At 60.7% G+C, this 15378-nt stretch overlaps 1 protein-coding gene across 1 annotated transcript; it reads left to right on the plus strand.

Moving 5' to 3' along the window:
- The first annotated feature begins 6693 nt into the window (after positions 1-6693).
- Positions 6694-15371, plus strand: CIAO3 (cytosolic iron-sulfur assembly component 3). Its single transcript, XM_070567142.1, has 11 exons — positions 6694-6886; positions 7887-7982; positions 9801-9944; positions 10248-10380; positions 11010-11144; positions 11478-11596; positions 11793-11922; positions 12608-12680; positions 13376-13513; positions 14047-14204; positions 14432-15371. Exons 1-11 carry the CDS (start codon positions 6821-6823, stop codon positions 14668-14670), a joined length of 1431 nt encoding a protein of 476 aa, XP_070423243.1. The 5' UTR covers positions 6694-6820; the 3' UTR covers positions 14671-15371.
- The last annotated feature ends 7 nt before the right edge of the window (positions 15372-15378 follow it).

The raw sequence follows: 15378 nt of genomic DNA on the forward strand, positions 1-15378 counted from the left end.
CTGGTGGGCGGGACTGCCATTGGCCCAGCTGACCCCTGTTCTGCAGGCCCAGCTACCCAGAGCTGCCGTGGCTGCCTCCTACTGGACCTCTCCCCGTCCCAGAGGGCCCAGCCTCCCGGGGGGTCCAGGCTAGCCTGCAGCCCTTCCTGCTGGCTGTGAACTGTGCTGTCCTGGCCCAGATCTCAGCCGACATCTCCTGCAACACGTTCGGGCAGATGAAGGAGTGGGTGGGCATGGGTGGCCCTGGCGCTGGGTCTGGGGTGCCTGGGCAGTGACCCCCGCAGGCGCCCCGACCCCAGAGTGAGGGGCTGTAGCAAGGTCTTCCAGCTGCTCCACTGAGGCCAGGGCACAGAGGTGGCACACCCAGCCCCTCCCACTCTGCCCCTCCCTGGGCCCGGTTGTGCCTCCCCAACCCCACATGGCTGGTCCGCCTTAAGCCTCCTCGCCACCAAAAAGACCTTACCTCACTCCAGACAGCCTCCGAGGGTGTGTGGCCAGGCTGTGGCAGGGCTGACCCTGGTGGCCCTCGGAGGCTGACTGCTTCCCCAGCATTCTCCAGCTCCCGGCATGTCTCGACCTCCGGGAGAATGCACGCCACGCACATGCATGAACACGCCTGCCCTGCTGCCTCAATCACCTCCTGCATCAGGATCATCCAGGTTGGGGTGCCGAGGACCCCAGGTGCGTGGGGAGGTCAGAGCTAGAAAGCAGGAGCTGACCCTGGAGGTGTGTCAGGGTCGCCCAAAGTGGGAGGTGGCCTGAGGTGGCTTCCTCCACCCCCATCATGGAAGAGAAACCGAGGCCAGAGATGGGGAGATGAGCCAGGACCTCAGGGGACTCGGGGCCAGAGCCCTGGGAGGACGCCACCCCGAGTGCACGTGGGGGACCCTGCTGGGAACCTCTGTCCTGCAGCGTGGCTCCGTGTCCCCCTGCCCACACCAAGCAGACGACTTCCTCCTCGAGAGTTCCCAGAGCCCCAGCACGAGAAAGACCTCCTCTCCCGTTGGGTGTGGGGGACCCCCCAGCCGACCCCCAGCTGTTGCAGCCTATGCTGGCTGAGTTGGGGGCTGGCCCCAAAGGAGACTGTCACCGGAGGAGAGAAAGCAGCCTGGGGCGGGGTCTCCTGGGGAGGGCCCAGGATCTCACACGCTGGGAGCTCCCCAGGCCCTGCTGCTGGGCCCCAAACACACACTTTCTGGGGTGACCCTCTCACGGGCAGCGGGCCAGACCTGACCTGCTGAAACCATGTGGGAACCAGCCAGGCTTTCTGTGGCCAAGTGGCTCCGAGGTTCCTGAGCCTGAGTGGAAGCCCTGGGGCTGGGGGCTCCCATGGGGACCCCTGCCCCATCTAGCAGCCCCCTACTCTGCCACCAGGCACACACGTCCTCAGACACCCCCGATGGCCCCCTGATGACTTGAGGAGCTGAGAACAAAGAGTGGGTGCAGGGCACCTCAGGGGGCCTGGCAGGCCCGGCCTTGACACTCCAACGCAGGGCGAACAGCCCCTCAAACCAGGGGCAAACCTGCCCTCCCACAACCCCAACAGGCCGGTGGGTCAGCAGACCCCCTGGAGGTTGGTGCTGCTTTGTTTTTTTCAAAGACTGGCACCTGAGCTAACAGCTGTTGCCAATCTTCTTTCCTTTTTTCTTCTTCTCCCCAAATCCCCCCAGGACACAGTTGTATATTCTAGTTGAAGGTCCTTCTAGTTGTGGCATGTGGAATGCCACCTCAGCATGGCCTGATGAGCGGTGCCAGGTCCGCACCCAGGATCTAAACTGGTGAAACCCTGGGCCACTGAAGCAGAGTGAGTGAATTTAGCCGCTCGGCCACAGGGCAGCCCCTGGTGCTACCTTTTGCTGGCCTCGGCCCTCCTTCCCACTCCGGCCCGAGGCCGCCCCAGGTGGAACAGCTCTACCCCCCCCCGCCCCCCCCTTTCTGGCTCTCTCCCTCCACACCTGCTTAGGCAAAGGAAGGGCTTCTCCTCTCAGCCTGCCCAGTGGTGCTGCTGGCCCACTGTCCCTGCAGAGATGTGGCCCGGGTCCCCTGCGGGGGCCTCGCAGGGCCTGTGGATGGGTGCACAGCCCTCCTGACCTCCCAAGGATCTGAGTGTCACTGCAGGGCGAGGCCCTCTCTGTGACCAGCTCCTGCGGCTTCTTGTAGCCCCCGCACTGGCAGGCACAGAGGGAAGACCCCTGAAAGGCCGCCCGCCCTCGCTTTCCCCCTCCACCCCTGACACCCCTGCTCTCTGGCCCCTAGCCCTGCGCCCGCCCAGCCGGTCCTCAAGGAGGGGTGAGGGCAGGCCTCCTCATTAGCCACTAATTGCGGCATGCACCTGGGCCTCCCAGGGCAACAGCCAGGGTTACACCTGTTGACAAGATGTGGCAGCCCAGGGGGAAGACGCCTTGTGTTGATTATGTCGCTAATGATGCGCTCATTGCCCAGGTCATTCCCCTCAACAATGAAACACTGCGTCTGCTCGGCCCAGGGGTGCGAGTCTTGCTTCACAAAGAGCCCAGGGTGTGCCTGGGGGTGGGGAGGCCTGGTGGGCTCGGGTGGGGACACCTCAGGAACCGGGGAGCATCTGGATCTGAGCGCCCGCCTGTTTTCCTACAAAGGGCTGCTTTCTCTCTCAGATTCTGAGAGCAAGAGGCCCAGGGACCCCAGACCCACCCCACGCGGGGCTTTTCTCACCCTCCCTCCCTGCGCCCTGGCACTCAGAGCCTGGAGAACCCTAGGAGGGCAGTGCAAGGGTCTGTGGGGACAGCCCCGAGGCTGTGACCTCATGTCCACCCAGATGTGCTGATCAGCCCCAGATCTCCTGAGCATGAAGACCCTCACGTAGTAAGGAGACCCCTGGTTGGTCACCCACGGTAACAAAATGGTCCCCAGTTTACAACAAGCATAGGGCAGGTTTAGAAGGCAGGGCCACTTGGTTGGGTGGGCGACTGGCCCTGTACTCGAATGTCTGCCTGAGCCAGGCTCCTGGGAGGCCTGTCCCCTGTTCTACATGACTGTGGCCCCCGGCAGGGGCCCGCGGATCCAGCCCCCTCCCCGCTCCTCCCACCGGGCAGCGCCTGGGCCCCCAAACTTAACACGGGGCGGGTGGCTCTCACAGGTGACCTGTCCCCACCCCTGTGTCTGAGGGGGGCGTATTGGTGGGTCCTGTGGGCCACGCAGACCACAGCCATGCAGGGCGTGGGGAGCAAACCCCACTTTTCTGCAGTTTCCTGGGGGCCTCCATCCACGACGCATAGGAGACTGCGGCAGACGTCCTGTGGTCACATGTTCAGGGAAATTAAAATTGATTCTGGAAGACACAGCTGTTCTCCCACCTGTCACTTGTCCCCACCCTGGGTCGTCTATCCCCCCTGCACACAGGCTGTCTGCCCCCAAAAGACACCTGCTGGCCCCACCCTGCTCTGCAGCTCAGCCATGGGGCTCGCAGCCCTCAGGGATGGCCTGGGCTGCATCCCCACCATCCCACCCATCCCCCAGGGCCGGCCCAGCCTGTGTGGGCCACACCCTGCTGAGATGCATCCCGATACACAGTCGTCCTCCAGCCCAAGGGTTCTACAAAGACTCGGACATGTGGGCTGTGCTGGGCTGAATGGTGCCTCCCAAATATGTCCACTGGACCCTGTGGATGGGACCTTATTTGGGAAAAGAGTCTTTGTGGATGTAGTTGACTTAAAGATCTCAAGAGGAGATCATCCTGGATTAGAGTGGGCCCTAAATCCAATAACAAGTGTCCTTATAAGAGAGGGGAGAAGATACACAGGGAGGAGACCGTGTGACAATGGAGCAGAAGCTGGAGTGACACTGCCCCAAGCCCAGGACCGCCTGGAGCCCCCAGAAGCTGGACGAGGTGGGAAAGATCCTGCCTTGGAGCTTTTGGAGGGAGCACAGGCTTGCAACACCTTGCTTTAGGATTTCTAGCCTCCAGAACTGAGAGAGGATAAATGTCTGGTTTGGGGTTTTTTTTTTCTTTTTTTGGTGAGGAAGATTGGCCCTCAGCATCTGTTGCCAATCTTCCTCTTTTGTGTTTTTGCTTGAGGAAGATTTTTGCTGAGCTAACATCTATGTCAATCTTCCTCTATTTTGTATGTGGGATGCTGCCACAGCACGGCTTGATGAGCGTGTGTAGGTCCGCACCCAGGATCTGAACCTGCAAACCCCAGGTCACCGAGGCAGAACCACTATGACACTGGGCCAGCCCCAAATGTCTGTTGTTTTAAACCACCTGGTTTGTGGTCCTTTGTTCTGGCAGACCCAGGAAAGTAATGCAGGGCCAGGCACTCAGAGGGTGAAACTCTGGTGCCCACCCACGGGAGGGGATGGCAGCTCTACCCACCTCAGTGGGAACGCCACCTGCTCCCACCCAGCAATCAGGTGGCCGGCTTTGGGGAAAGGGACCCTGTGGGCCGGTCCAGAGCAGAGGCTGAGGACTGACCTGTCCCAGCTCAGGAAAGGGGCCCTCATACATTGTCACAGCGTCACAGCAGCTGCACGGTCAGGCCAGCCTGGCCACAGAGGCCTCGGCCCCTCTCAGTGTCCTCAGCCGGCCCTGGTGTCCCCCACGTGTGTAAACTCTGGTATTGCACATGGGAAGCGCACAGTAAATACTCGCTAATGATGATGATGAAACAATTTGCAAAAAGTGAGTGCAGGCACAGCGGAGGCGAGGCGTAGTGTTGGCACAAGAGCTGGAGTGTCTGCAGGGACACAGCTATGAGTTAATAAAAGACCCTCGAGGGGCTGAAGAGCCCCCGCCCCCGGCTTCCCCCAGAGCGGGCCGGAGGAGGACCTGGCCTCGTCTTGTGCATATGTGTGTCTGTGCGTGTGTGCATGCATGCATGTGTGCATGCATGTCTGTGTACACGTGTGTGCATTGCGTGTGTCTGTGTGTGCAGGCGTGTGAGATCAGGAACCCCCAGTCAGATTTTCTGAACCAGAAACTGGCTCTGACAGTCACCCCAGCACTCCTACAGAGACGGCGGGATGGATGGCTCAAAACGGAGTGGAGCAGGGTGTCCTCACTGCCCGGGCCACCTTGAGGCAGCAGACTGAGTGGCCACCTTTAGCCTCCTCATTTTTTAATAGTTTTGTGAGACATAAATTCACATGTCGTACAATTTCCTGACTTAAAGTGTGCAATGGATTTTGATATATTATATTCTTAATTTTTAAGTTCCGATAAAATATGTATAACAAAATTCACCATTGTAACTATTTTTAAGGGTACAATTCAATGGCATTACGTTCACTGATAATGTTGTGCAACCATCACCTCTACCTATTTCCAAAACCTTCTCATCTTCCCAAACTGCAAGCCCCACCTGAGCCCCTGGTAACCCCTAATCTACTTTCCGTCTCTATGGATTTGCATATCCTGCACATTTCATAGAAATGGAATCAGAGGCCACGTGGGGTTTTGCATCTGGCTTCTCTCCCTGCGCCTGACTCCTCAGGTGCAGCCACTTCGTGGCACGTGGCAGTGCTTCACTTCTTTTTAGAGCCGAGTGATATTCCAGAGTGTGGACAGACCACACCTCCTCGTCCACTCATCTGCTGGTGGACACTCGGGCTGTTTCCCCGTCAACTCTCCTCCTCCAGCAGCCCCCCCAAATGGGGCCCATCCTTTGCCCCCACAGCCAGCCGGAGCCCCATCCCCCCAACCTAACCGACCCCCATCCTGCCCCCAATCCCAACAGCACTTGTTACTCTCACAAAATTTTTTGTAAACCTACCCTGGGGCATTGCAGTGAAACTAAGTTTATTTTGTGTTCAGCTCCTTCTAATCCTTAGAAGTATCTAATTGTTCAGATCTCAGGCGTCCTTTCTCAGGGCTTGCTCGGGTATTGCCAGGACAGGGAGATGGTATGGGGCCTCGAAGCCCACCTGCAGGAGGTGCTGAGAAAGAAGGTCATGTCCTGGGAGCCAAGAGGAGCCACTGCAGGGCTGGAGGAGGCAGCAGGCGGGCCTTCGTCTGGGGACCTCACAGGCAACCCACAGGCAGGCGTGAGAGTCACTAGGGAGAGCTGACATGGGGGCAAGAACCCCAAGAAGAGCGGGAGCACAAGCTGGCCTGGGCCCTCAGAAACATGAGGCTGGCCTTCTGGGGCTGAGCCGGCCAGGGCACCCACAGGGCTGGGCCCAGGTGCGGACCCGGCACGCGCCAGACTCGACCACTAGAGTTTTCTGGCAGCCCCACTGAGAAGTGGTCATTAAATGTATAACGGAAGGGGACGCGGTTTATCACGGCTCACGGACTGGGTCCGACCAGGAGCGGGCCTGTTTCCGGCTATAAAACCTTATAGGGCAGCGCAGTTTCCTCACCCTGGTCTCCAGAATAACAGAAGGGGTGTGGGGGCCGTGAGAGGAGCTCTGGGTTCGGCGCTGAGCCGCGAGATCCGCACCCCATCCCTGTCACTTGCATCTCCTTCCTCTTCAACAGAAACTGGGCCCACGTGTGCCCGGCCCCGTGCTGGGATCCGTACTGCGCCTGGGACCAAGTCAAGCAGGGCCGCTGTCTCCGCGAGCTCCCAGGGCGGGGGCCGCGGGGCCGCACACCTGGCCGGCAGGGGGGCCCTGGAGCGAGGGAGCGTCGCTCCTGTCCCCGCGGCCCCGCCTTCGGGCAGGAGGGAGGCGGGAAGTCAGACGCTTCGCCAGCAGGGGGCGCACACCCTCCGGGCGCCAGGCAGCGGGGCCAGACGCGCATGCGCCACGCGGGGACGCTTTCCGGCAGCGTGGCGGAACAACCCCGTCGTTTTGCGCCGTTTGGCGACCCCTGCGTGCGGCGGCCGGCGGCAGTGTGGCCGCCATGGCGTCGCCCTTCAGCGGGGCGCTGCAGCTGACGGACCTGGATGACTTCATCGGGCCGTCTCAGGTGGGAGCTCCTCCCGCCTCAGTGTCGTCCCCGAGAAATGGGGCCGGAACCCGCGCCCCCGTCAGGTCACAGCGCCGCGGGCGTGCGGGGGAGGCGAGGCCAGGTCCGGGTTTGGGGCAGTAGGAGCGGTCGTCACGCCGCCCTGGGGGCCCGGGTCCGGGTGCCGCGCCCTCCAGGGTGGCGACACGGAGCAGCTGTCGCCAGTTACCCATCCGGAGAGCGGCGGGCTGGGAGCGGACCGAGCCTCCGCCAGGCTTCCCTGGGCCGGTTCCTTCCGTGTGGACAGGGTGGGCGCTGGGAGGCGGTCCGCCGGAGTCACGGCCCGGGCCCAGTCCGCGCAGGGAGGTGGTCGACCTTGGCGTTGCCCTCGGGGGGCCAGACAGGGCTTGTCCCTGAAGGGGCAGGACAGCCACACTTGAAACCGGGCGTCGCCCTTATCTGGAGTACCTACCTATCAGCGCCGCCAGCTGTGCAGGGCGGGGCTCGGGGCCACGGCCAAGGGTTCCAGGAGGAGGGGTGGGCTGGCCGCAGCACCGCGCTCAGAGATGAGCTGGGACAGGCCTCCCGGGGCTGTCATCTTTGGGAAGGCGGTGGACCATGGGCTCCTCCTAGTGATGATGAGAGAGACAGCGAGAGCTCGGGGAGGTGGAGAAAGAAATGGACTTTTTTCCAGGGCCCTGGACAGGGAGGCAAAGCTTTCCTGCTGACCCCTCGGCGTCCTCTCAGTAGCCAGTGTAACGCTGGGCACTGGCTCTCCCTGTGGTGGCCACACCTTCTGTTACACTGAGAAAGGGTGAAGGTCAAGGGTGGTGGTGTCTGCAGGCGTGTTGGCACCAGCCTTCACTTGACTGTCACCTGCTCAGCGGCCTGCGGTGTCAGCACGTGTGCCAGGTGGGCGAGCTACTGTAGCGCTAAGACGGCTTCTGCGTCTGGAACAGGAAGCAGGGCCGAGCCCTCGTCCCACGTGGTGGTGGGCATGTAGAGTCTCTTTCCCGTACAGGACTGCATCAAGCCCGTGAAGGTGGATAAGAGGCTTGGAAGCGGCGTCGCCAAGATCCACATCGAAGACGACGGGAGTTACTTCCAAGTTGGTCACGTAAGTTCCAGCTCGGACGATGTCGGACACGTTTCAGACACAAATGCAGTGACCATGAGGCCTCCCACGTCTCACTAGGCTTTTCTCACTGGTGAGAGGGCAGGGATGGGAGCCTGGGGGGCACAGAGGCTGAACGTGGAGCTTGATTTGTTCTGCAGGGGGGTCTCTCTCTGCAGAGATGGTGGTTCCCTTTCCCCCCTCCCTCTCCCTACCCCTGATTTCTAACTGTGTAAGATTGTCCAGTTCAGACCCCTTGTTCTTAGTGAACGCCTCCTTCCTGTATAATTAAACAACAAAGAGATCTTAATCTGATGGTGTTAAAATTCACCCCAACTGTCTGCCATTTGCACCTTCAAGAACATCTGTGCCAGGGCTGGCCTGGTGGCTCAGCGCTTAAGTTCGCACACTGCGCCTCTGTGGCCTAGGGTTCACCAGTTCAGATCCCAGGTGTGGACCTACACACCACTTGGCAAGCCATGCTGTGGCAGGCATCCCACACATAAAGTGGAGGGAGAAGGGCATGGATGTTAGCTCAGGGCCAGTCTTCCTCAGCAAAAAGAGGAGGATTGGCAGCGGATGTTAACTCAGGGCTAATCTTACTCAAAACGAAAAAAAAAAAAAGAGCATCTATGCAGTCCTGAGGACCACAGGCACTGAGTGCACCCAGCCCAGGAACCCCTCCCGAGCAGGGAGGAGCTGCAGCATGGCGCACAGTGGGGCCGGACAGGGGGATTGAGTGTTCACAGGAGAGAGCCGGCTGTTGGCTTGGTCCAGGAGGGTGATCCAGCAGCACACCACGGCTCCCGCCCGAGCCTGGCGCAGCACGGGGGACTGGCTCCTTTTTAAGGAGAAGATACCTCACAAGGGGTCCCATGAATGAAGGGACCCAGGGAGGCAGGGGCTGCAGTGGGCCCCACCACCCAGGGCAGCCGTGGTTGATTTGGAGGGAAGTCGGGAAGCACATCCGTCCCCTACTTGGCGCAGCCTTGCAGTCTGGGCCTTTCGGCTGATCTGACTCTAAAAATGTACGTTGAGCCCAAATTGTGGCTTTGGTGCAAAGCTCAGGCCTAGTGAGCCAGCTGGAAGGGAGTTCCAGTCTCCTCGGCCCACTGGTCACATTCCGGGCCCCTGCAGGTCACCTGGCCCTGGCTCAGGCCATTCCTGCATGTGCAGAGGGAGTGGGGGCTCAGGCCGGGATCATTTGCTTCTAAGAAAAGTCACTGGGTGTCAGCCCGGCGGCCCGACTTGAACACCAAATTCTGTGTCTGTCTGGCCCAGTCTGCCTGTTGTGTCCCTCGCTCGCTCCTCTGGGTGTGGGTGCTGGTGGGCAAAGCCCACAGGGCACAGGCTCCCGCCGGCTCCTCCCTCTGCTCTTCTTCCTTCATCCTCGCCCTTTCCCTTCTCTTCCTCCTCCTTATAGAGCCTGGCCTTTGGCGTTTTCCTGCCCCCATGGCCGCGTGACTGCAGCTTGGGGACCAGCCACCCCTCCAGGACCCCTGTGGCAAGTCGGCTGCTTCCCTGCAGATTTAACACCCCCCATTCTGCCCCTGGCAGGCAGCAAGCCTCATTAATACCATTCTGATGATCCAGCCGAATTTGTACCAGAGTTAGAATTTGACGGTGCTATGAGAATTTAGAACGTGTATGAGTATTTCTGTAATAATTATTTCATTTTTGTAAATTGAGTGGCACATAAAACCAGCCAGCTATCACGGTGGTTGTCGGTGTTTTGAGCGGGAGAGTGAAGGCTCCACTCTCCTGAGAGCTCTGTGTCCTCGTGCAGAAGGGCCCTTTGCGTACCAGGTTCTCGTGTTCCAGGACGGAGGGACGCGGAAGCTGGAGAAGGCCAAGATCTCCCTGGATGACTGTCTGGCTTGCAGTGGCTGCGTCACCTCGGCAGAGACCGTGCTTATCACTCAGCAGAGCCATGAGGAGCTACGGAAGGTTCTAGATGCCAATAAAGTAAGTGGTGGGCGGGCTTCGAGACTCTGCTTTAACCCAGCATCAACCCCCTCCATTCGTGTTGTCAAGGGCGGCTCATCTTCTGGTGCCACTTATCCTGTGTCTCCAGGTGACTCCCACATTTTTAAGTCTCGTCAGTGGGATGACTGTCACAGTGAGTTTCTTGTCAGTATTCTGATACTGAAGTGTTGGGCGTAAAAATGACAGGTCCTGATGGGGCTGGGGCAGTCTCTCGCCAGCTCTGGCCCTCTGGGAATCTGGAGATGACACGCAGAGTGAGTGGTGCGTCCCCTTGCTTTGCAGACATCGGCGCCCGGTCAGCAGAGGCTGGTCGTCATTTCCGTCTCACCCCAGTCCAGAGCGTCACTGGCAGCGAGGTTTCAGCTGAATCCGACAGACACCGCCAGAAAATTAACTACATTCTTTAAAAAACTAGGTAGGCGTGGAACCTTGGGTGAGCCCGGAGCCCGGGGGCGTCTGGGGGGGTGCTTCACGCCTCCGAGTCCCTGAACTTAAACACGTCAGCAACTCTATTCCGAGTTTGACTTTGGCTTGAAGTTTCCGTTTGACAATTAAGAGCAGCGTCTTTTACGAGAAAACTATCTGGATTCTGACTTTGCATTCTCCAGGGTCTAAAGTTCACCCACTCCTTGTACTGTTTTAAAATTATCATCACCAAGGTGCATTTCCCAGGTGCAAGTTGGGTTCTGGCTCACATTGACTTTGGTCGACCTCTGCGTGCCAGGAGCTGGGCCGGGAGGACGTGGGCTGAGCCCCGGCGGAGGCTGAAACTGGGCACCACGCGTGGCGTGGCCCAGTCCCGGGCAGCCGCTGAGCTCAGAGGAAGGAAGCCAGTCGTCATGTTACACACGAGCTTCCTGGGCAGCCCCAGGCTGTCCACACAGTGGTGTGTCCTCTGGCGCTCTAGAACCGTGGGCTGCCTATGGCCTCAGTGGAGCAGCTGAGGGACCACTGGAGGCAGAACCCCTGCTCCCAGGGGCGTGGTGGGCACGCCTCGTGTGCCAGCCACCCTTCCTGGCGGTGAGGCAGGTGCTTGTTTTCCAGGGGCGCACTATGTGTTTGACACCGCCTTCTCGAGGAACTTCAGCCTCCTGGAGAGCCAGCGAGAGTTCGTGCGGCGGTTCCGAGGACAGGCTGACTCCAAGCAGGCCTTGCCCGTGCTGACTTCCGCCTGTCCAGGTGTGCTCATGCTGCTGCGTGACACCGGCGGCTGCACGTGCGTGGGGGATGCTGGAGGGAGCCGGAGGGCTCTGCCAGAACAGGCCAGGAATGCCGGCCCAGAATGGCCTCTTCTGCGGGAGAAGCTGCCCTGCATCACCTGTGGTCGCTTCAGTTCCCTGAGATGGCGATCACATGTGTGCCAGACACACGTGACAGGGACAAGAGAGTGGGAAGGTTCTTTAATGGGACCTAGCTCCTGGTACAAGTTGGTCCACCCCCAGACTGCCATGTCACCGCTGAGCCAGTGGGAGGCGGTTTGTGACCACCCTGTCTGTTCCATGTTGGTCTCAGGCTGGATCTGCTACGCCGAGAAGACCCACGGGACCCTCCTCATCCCCCACCTCAGCACTGCCCGGTCCCCGCAGCAGGTCATGGGGTCCCTGGTCAAGGACTTCTTCGCCCAGCAGCAGGTAACAGCAGTGTTCCCACCGGGAATGACTCAGTGCCCCTGTCTGGAAAGATGAGCCAAGACCTGCAGTGTCCACAGACCTGCACACAGAATCGTGGTCCAGGCCATGCCTGCAACATCTCCCCACCTCACCCTAACACGACCCCATTACTGCTGGGGCCAGGCAGCGACCCTTGTTCTCCACGTTTCTTGTGCAGCGACTGACCCCTGACAAGATCTACCATGTGACAGTGATGCCCTGCTACGACAAAAAGCTGGAGGCCTCCCGACCTGACTTCTTCAGCCAGGAGCACCAGACGCGTGACGTGGACTGTGTCATCACGACGGGTGCGTGTCCTGCCGCCCCGAGCCTCTGGGTGTGCTCCCCAAGCCCAGGGCACAGGACGCATCACCCGAGTTCTGCTCGTGGCTCTGGGTGGAGCTGCTGTCCCCTGGTCAGACCACCCGGGGAGGCAGGGGCCCGCCCTTCAGAGCCAGGTCAGCATTTGCAGCTGTCCCATCATCCAGGACCTGCAGCTAACAGGGCCCCCGCACTCCCTCAGTGTCTGCACGGGTAGTGGGGGAGAGTCTTCTCAACCCCTCGGGCTCACATTGGCCACCCCAACCTCACCTGTGAGCTGAGCAGCCTCGTGGTTCCCTGGATACTTGAGAGAGGGAAATAAATGCCTGAGAGCTGGACAGTCAGGGGAAGGTCACCCCACATGAAAACGGTGCCCCGTCCACCTTGCAGGTGCACTGCTGCGGGAGCAGCCTGGGGACAGGCCTGTCCACCCTATTGTGTCGTCCTGAGGGTGGGCTGAGGTCCCTGGGGGCAAGGCAGCTGTCCTGAGGGTCTTCAGATGTGGAGTCCTTCTTCCCCGCCTCTGTGGCTGGGCATCCTCCACCCGCAGGCCAGGGGGGATGTCTGGGCCTCTAGGGCCAAGTGGCTAGGAATGCAGGTGACATGCATTTATTGTCCCTGTCTTTATTGAGATGGCAGCTGAAGAGCATCTGCACTGTGGTTTCATCGCAGGAGAAGTCTTCAAGTTGCTGCAAGAAGAAGGGGTCTTGCTGTCAGAACTGGAGCCCACCCCCCTGGACGGTCTGTAAGTCACTACCGGCCTCGGTGGAAAAGCAGTACGTATGTCTGGCATTGGGACAGTCAAGACGTTGGGGGTCGCAGGTGTCCTCGTGGGCAGCAGAAGTGAGAACGTGGTTGTGGTCAGTGTCCCCAGATAGACCTTGGTTCTCAGTGTCCCCCCCACCTCTTCCCCACCACGGCTTCCTCCTGGTCGGTTCCACGTCTGCCCTGTGGCCTGTCTCGGTGTCCACAGAGGTGGCTGAGTTCACGAGATGGCCTCTGGACAGTTAACTGATGGTTATCAGAGCTGACCCCAACTTCCTACAGGTCTGAGCTCCCCAGAAGAGATGACTCAACGGAGGAGACAGTCCTTCCCTCGCCTGGGCTGCCTCCTGACACATCGACAAAGCCCCTGGGGGTCTCTCACTTGTTAGAAAACAAACACCCAAAATGTGAGAGGTTACCGGGAAGCCCTGGCAGCCAGCAGGTGCTGCCACCTGAGGCCCCGCCCCTCCCCAGGTGCCACAGACAGCAGGTGTGCTGCCACCTGAGGCCCCGCCCCTCCCCAGGTGCAGCAGACAGCAGGTGTGCTGCCACCTGAGGCCCCGCCCCTCCCCAGGTGCAGCAGACAGCAGGTGTGCTGCCACCTAAGGCCCCCGCCCATCCCCAGGTGTAGCAGACAGCAAGCATGCTGCCACCTGAGGCCCCGCCGCTCCCCAGGTGCAGCAGCGGGTCTGCCCAGGAGCCCACCAGCCATCAGGGTGGGGGCTCGGGGGGCTACCTAGAGCACGTGTTCCGGCATGCGGCCCAGGAGCTCTTTGGAGTCCACGTCACTGAGGTCACCTACAGACCCCTGAGGTCAGTGGGGAGGGCTGGAGCCTAGGGGCAGGCAGCCTGGGCCCTGGGTCTCCTCGCTGAGGCAGGCTCAGTGGAGGGTGGCGAGCTGCGTTTGGCACAGACCCTCTGGCACGGGGCGTGAGCTGGGCCCTCCTCTGGCTCGCATGGGTGGGCAAGTGCTCTCCAGGCCTCAGTCTCCCATCGTAGGGATGTGTCCCCTGTCCACGCCACAGCAGTCCGGAGCCCCAGAGGCAGTGGTGGCAGGCCGGTGTGCTGGGCATGGTGTGTCCTGATCTGACAGCTCCATTCCTCAAAGGGAGGGCTGGGGCCTTTGACCTTGCCACACCTTGTGGCGTCCTAGGAAGGAGGGGTTCCCATTCTCCAGATCAGGAAACCGAGGCTGGGGGTGAGGTTGCCTGCCCAACTCTTGGAAGTGAGCTTTCCACCCTCCCCCTCCATCACCGTCCCCTCTGGGAGTGGGTGAGGTTGCGGGCTGGGGACCAAGAGGGAGCCTGGGTGTGCGTGTGGACAAGCCTAGACTGTGCCCCCCTCAGGAACAAGGACTTCCAGGAGGTGACCCTGGAGCGGGAGGGCCAGGTCCTGCTGCACTTCGCCATGGCCTACGGCTTCCGCAACATCCAGAACCTGGTGCAGAAGCTCAAGCGAGGGCGCTGCCCGTACCACTACGTGGAGGTCATGGCCTGCCCCGCAGGTAGCTCAGCAGGCCCGCTCCTCACACAGAAGTGGGGGGCCCTTTCTGGGACCAGGGCTGCGGGCAGCGTCCCGCCAGGGCAGGAGGGGCAGATGTGGGCCCCGGCCCCTCCCCCACCCGGGCAGTCAAGAGGCTGAGGGAGGCCAGCATGGGAGGGGGCATGCTGTGACCCCGGTGCGTCGGCACCCTCCTGTGATCGCGCCCTGGCTCGTCCTGGTCTGCTACAGGCTGCTTGAACGGCGGAGGCCAGCTCAAGGCCCCCGACACAGCTGACAAGGAGTTGCTCCAGCACGTCGAGAGGCTGTACAGCATGGTCAGGACGGAAGTGCCAGAGGACGTGCCTGGGGTCCAGGAGCTGTACAAGCGCTGGTTGCAGGGCGAGGGCTCAGAGCAGGCTGGCCGCCTGCTGCACACGAGCTACCATGCGGTGGAGAAGGCCAGCTCTGGCCTCAGCATCAGGTGGTAGGAGACTTGAGGGTCTGCCGGCCCACCGCAGCCAGTACTGGGACTCCCAGGAAGGCGTGCACGGTCTCCAGCAGGAAGTCATGCCCCGAGACCCCAGAGCTGCAGGGGCGTATTGGAATCCGCGAGGAAACAGGCCTCAGGACCCACAGCCAGTAAAGGTGACCTCCAGCTTGCACTCACTCAGACTCCCCGCTATAGGAGGCTGGAGGGTCCACGGGGTCCTGGAGCCGTCCCAAGGGCCCAGGCCCAGCTCAGTGCCCTCACTCCTGGTTGTGGTGGCCCAAGTGTGTGAGGGTTTCAGCCAGTTCCATGGAAGGCTTAAGACAGAGCAAAAGTGGGGCGCCTCACCCCCTCATTTCTAGAGTCACGCGTGAAGCTGCGGAAGGAGGGCTGTGCTAGGCTGGACCTGTCAGGCTGGTGAGCTCATAGACCAGCGTGGAGGACACTGGTGGGAGAGGGACGCCTGGCCATAACACCCACCTGGGGACGGAATGTCCCCTTCACCTGGAGCCAGATGGTCACTGTAATGCAGCTCTGGCCTCTAAGGCCTGAGAACCTGCATTTTCTGGGCAGAAAGCAGGCTCTGTCGCCACGAGCCTCAGTGGTCTTTCCAGCTGTCTCATAGCCACAGCTGGATCCCCACCTACAGGGGTGGGGGGACACTTTGGGCTCGGCTCTAATAAAGGGACCTCCCTCTGAAAACGGCTTC

Source organism: Equus przewalskii, chromosome 12 (genome assembly GCF_037783145.1).
Source record: "Equus przewalskii isolate Varuska chromosome 12, EquPr2, whole genome shotgun sequence".
NCBI lineage: Eukaryota > Metazoa > Chordata > Mammalia > Perissodactyla > Equidae > Equus > Equus przewalskii.

Coding starts and splice junctions, on each gene's coding strand:
- CIAO3 (XM_070567142.1), top strand. CDS start 6,821: ATGGCGTCGCCCTTCAGCGGGGCGCTGCAGCTGACGGACCTGGATGAC. Junction 7,983..9,800: donor GTTACTTCCAAGTTGGTCAC/GTAAGTTCCAGC, acceptor CTCGTGTTCCAG/GACGGAGGGACGCGGAAGCT. Junction 14,205..14,431: donor GGTCATGGCCTGCCCCGCAG/GTAGCTCAGCAG, acceptor GGTCTGCTACAG/GCTGCTTGAACGGCGGAGGC.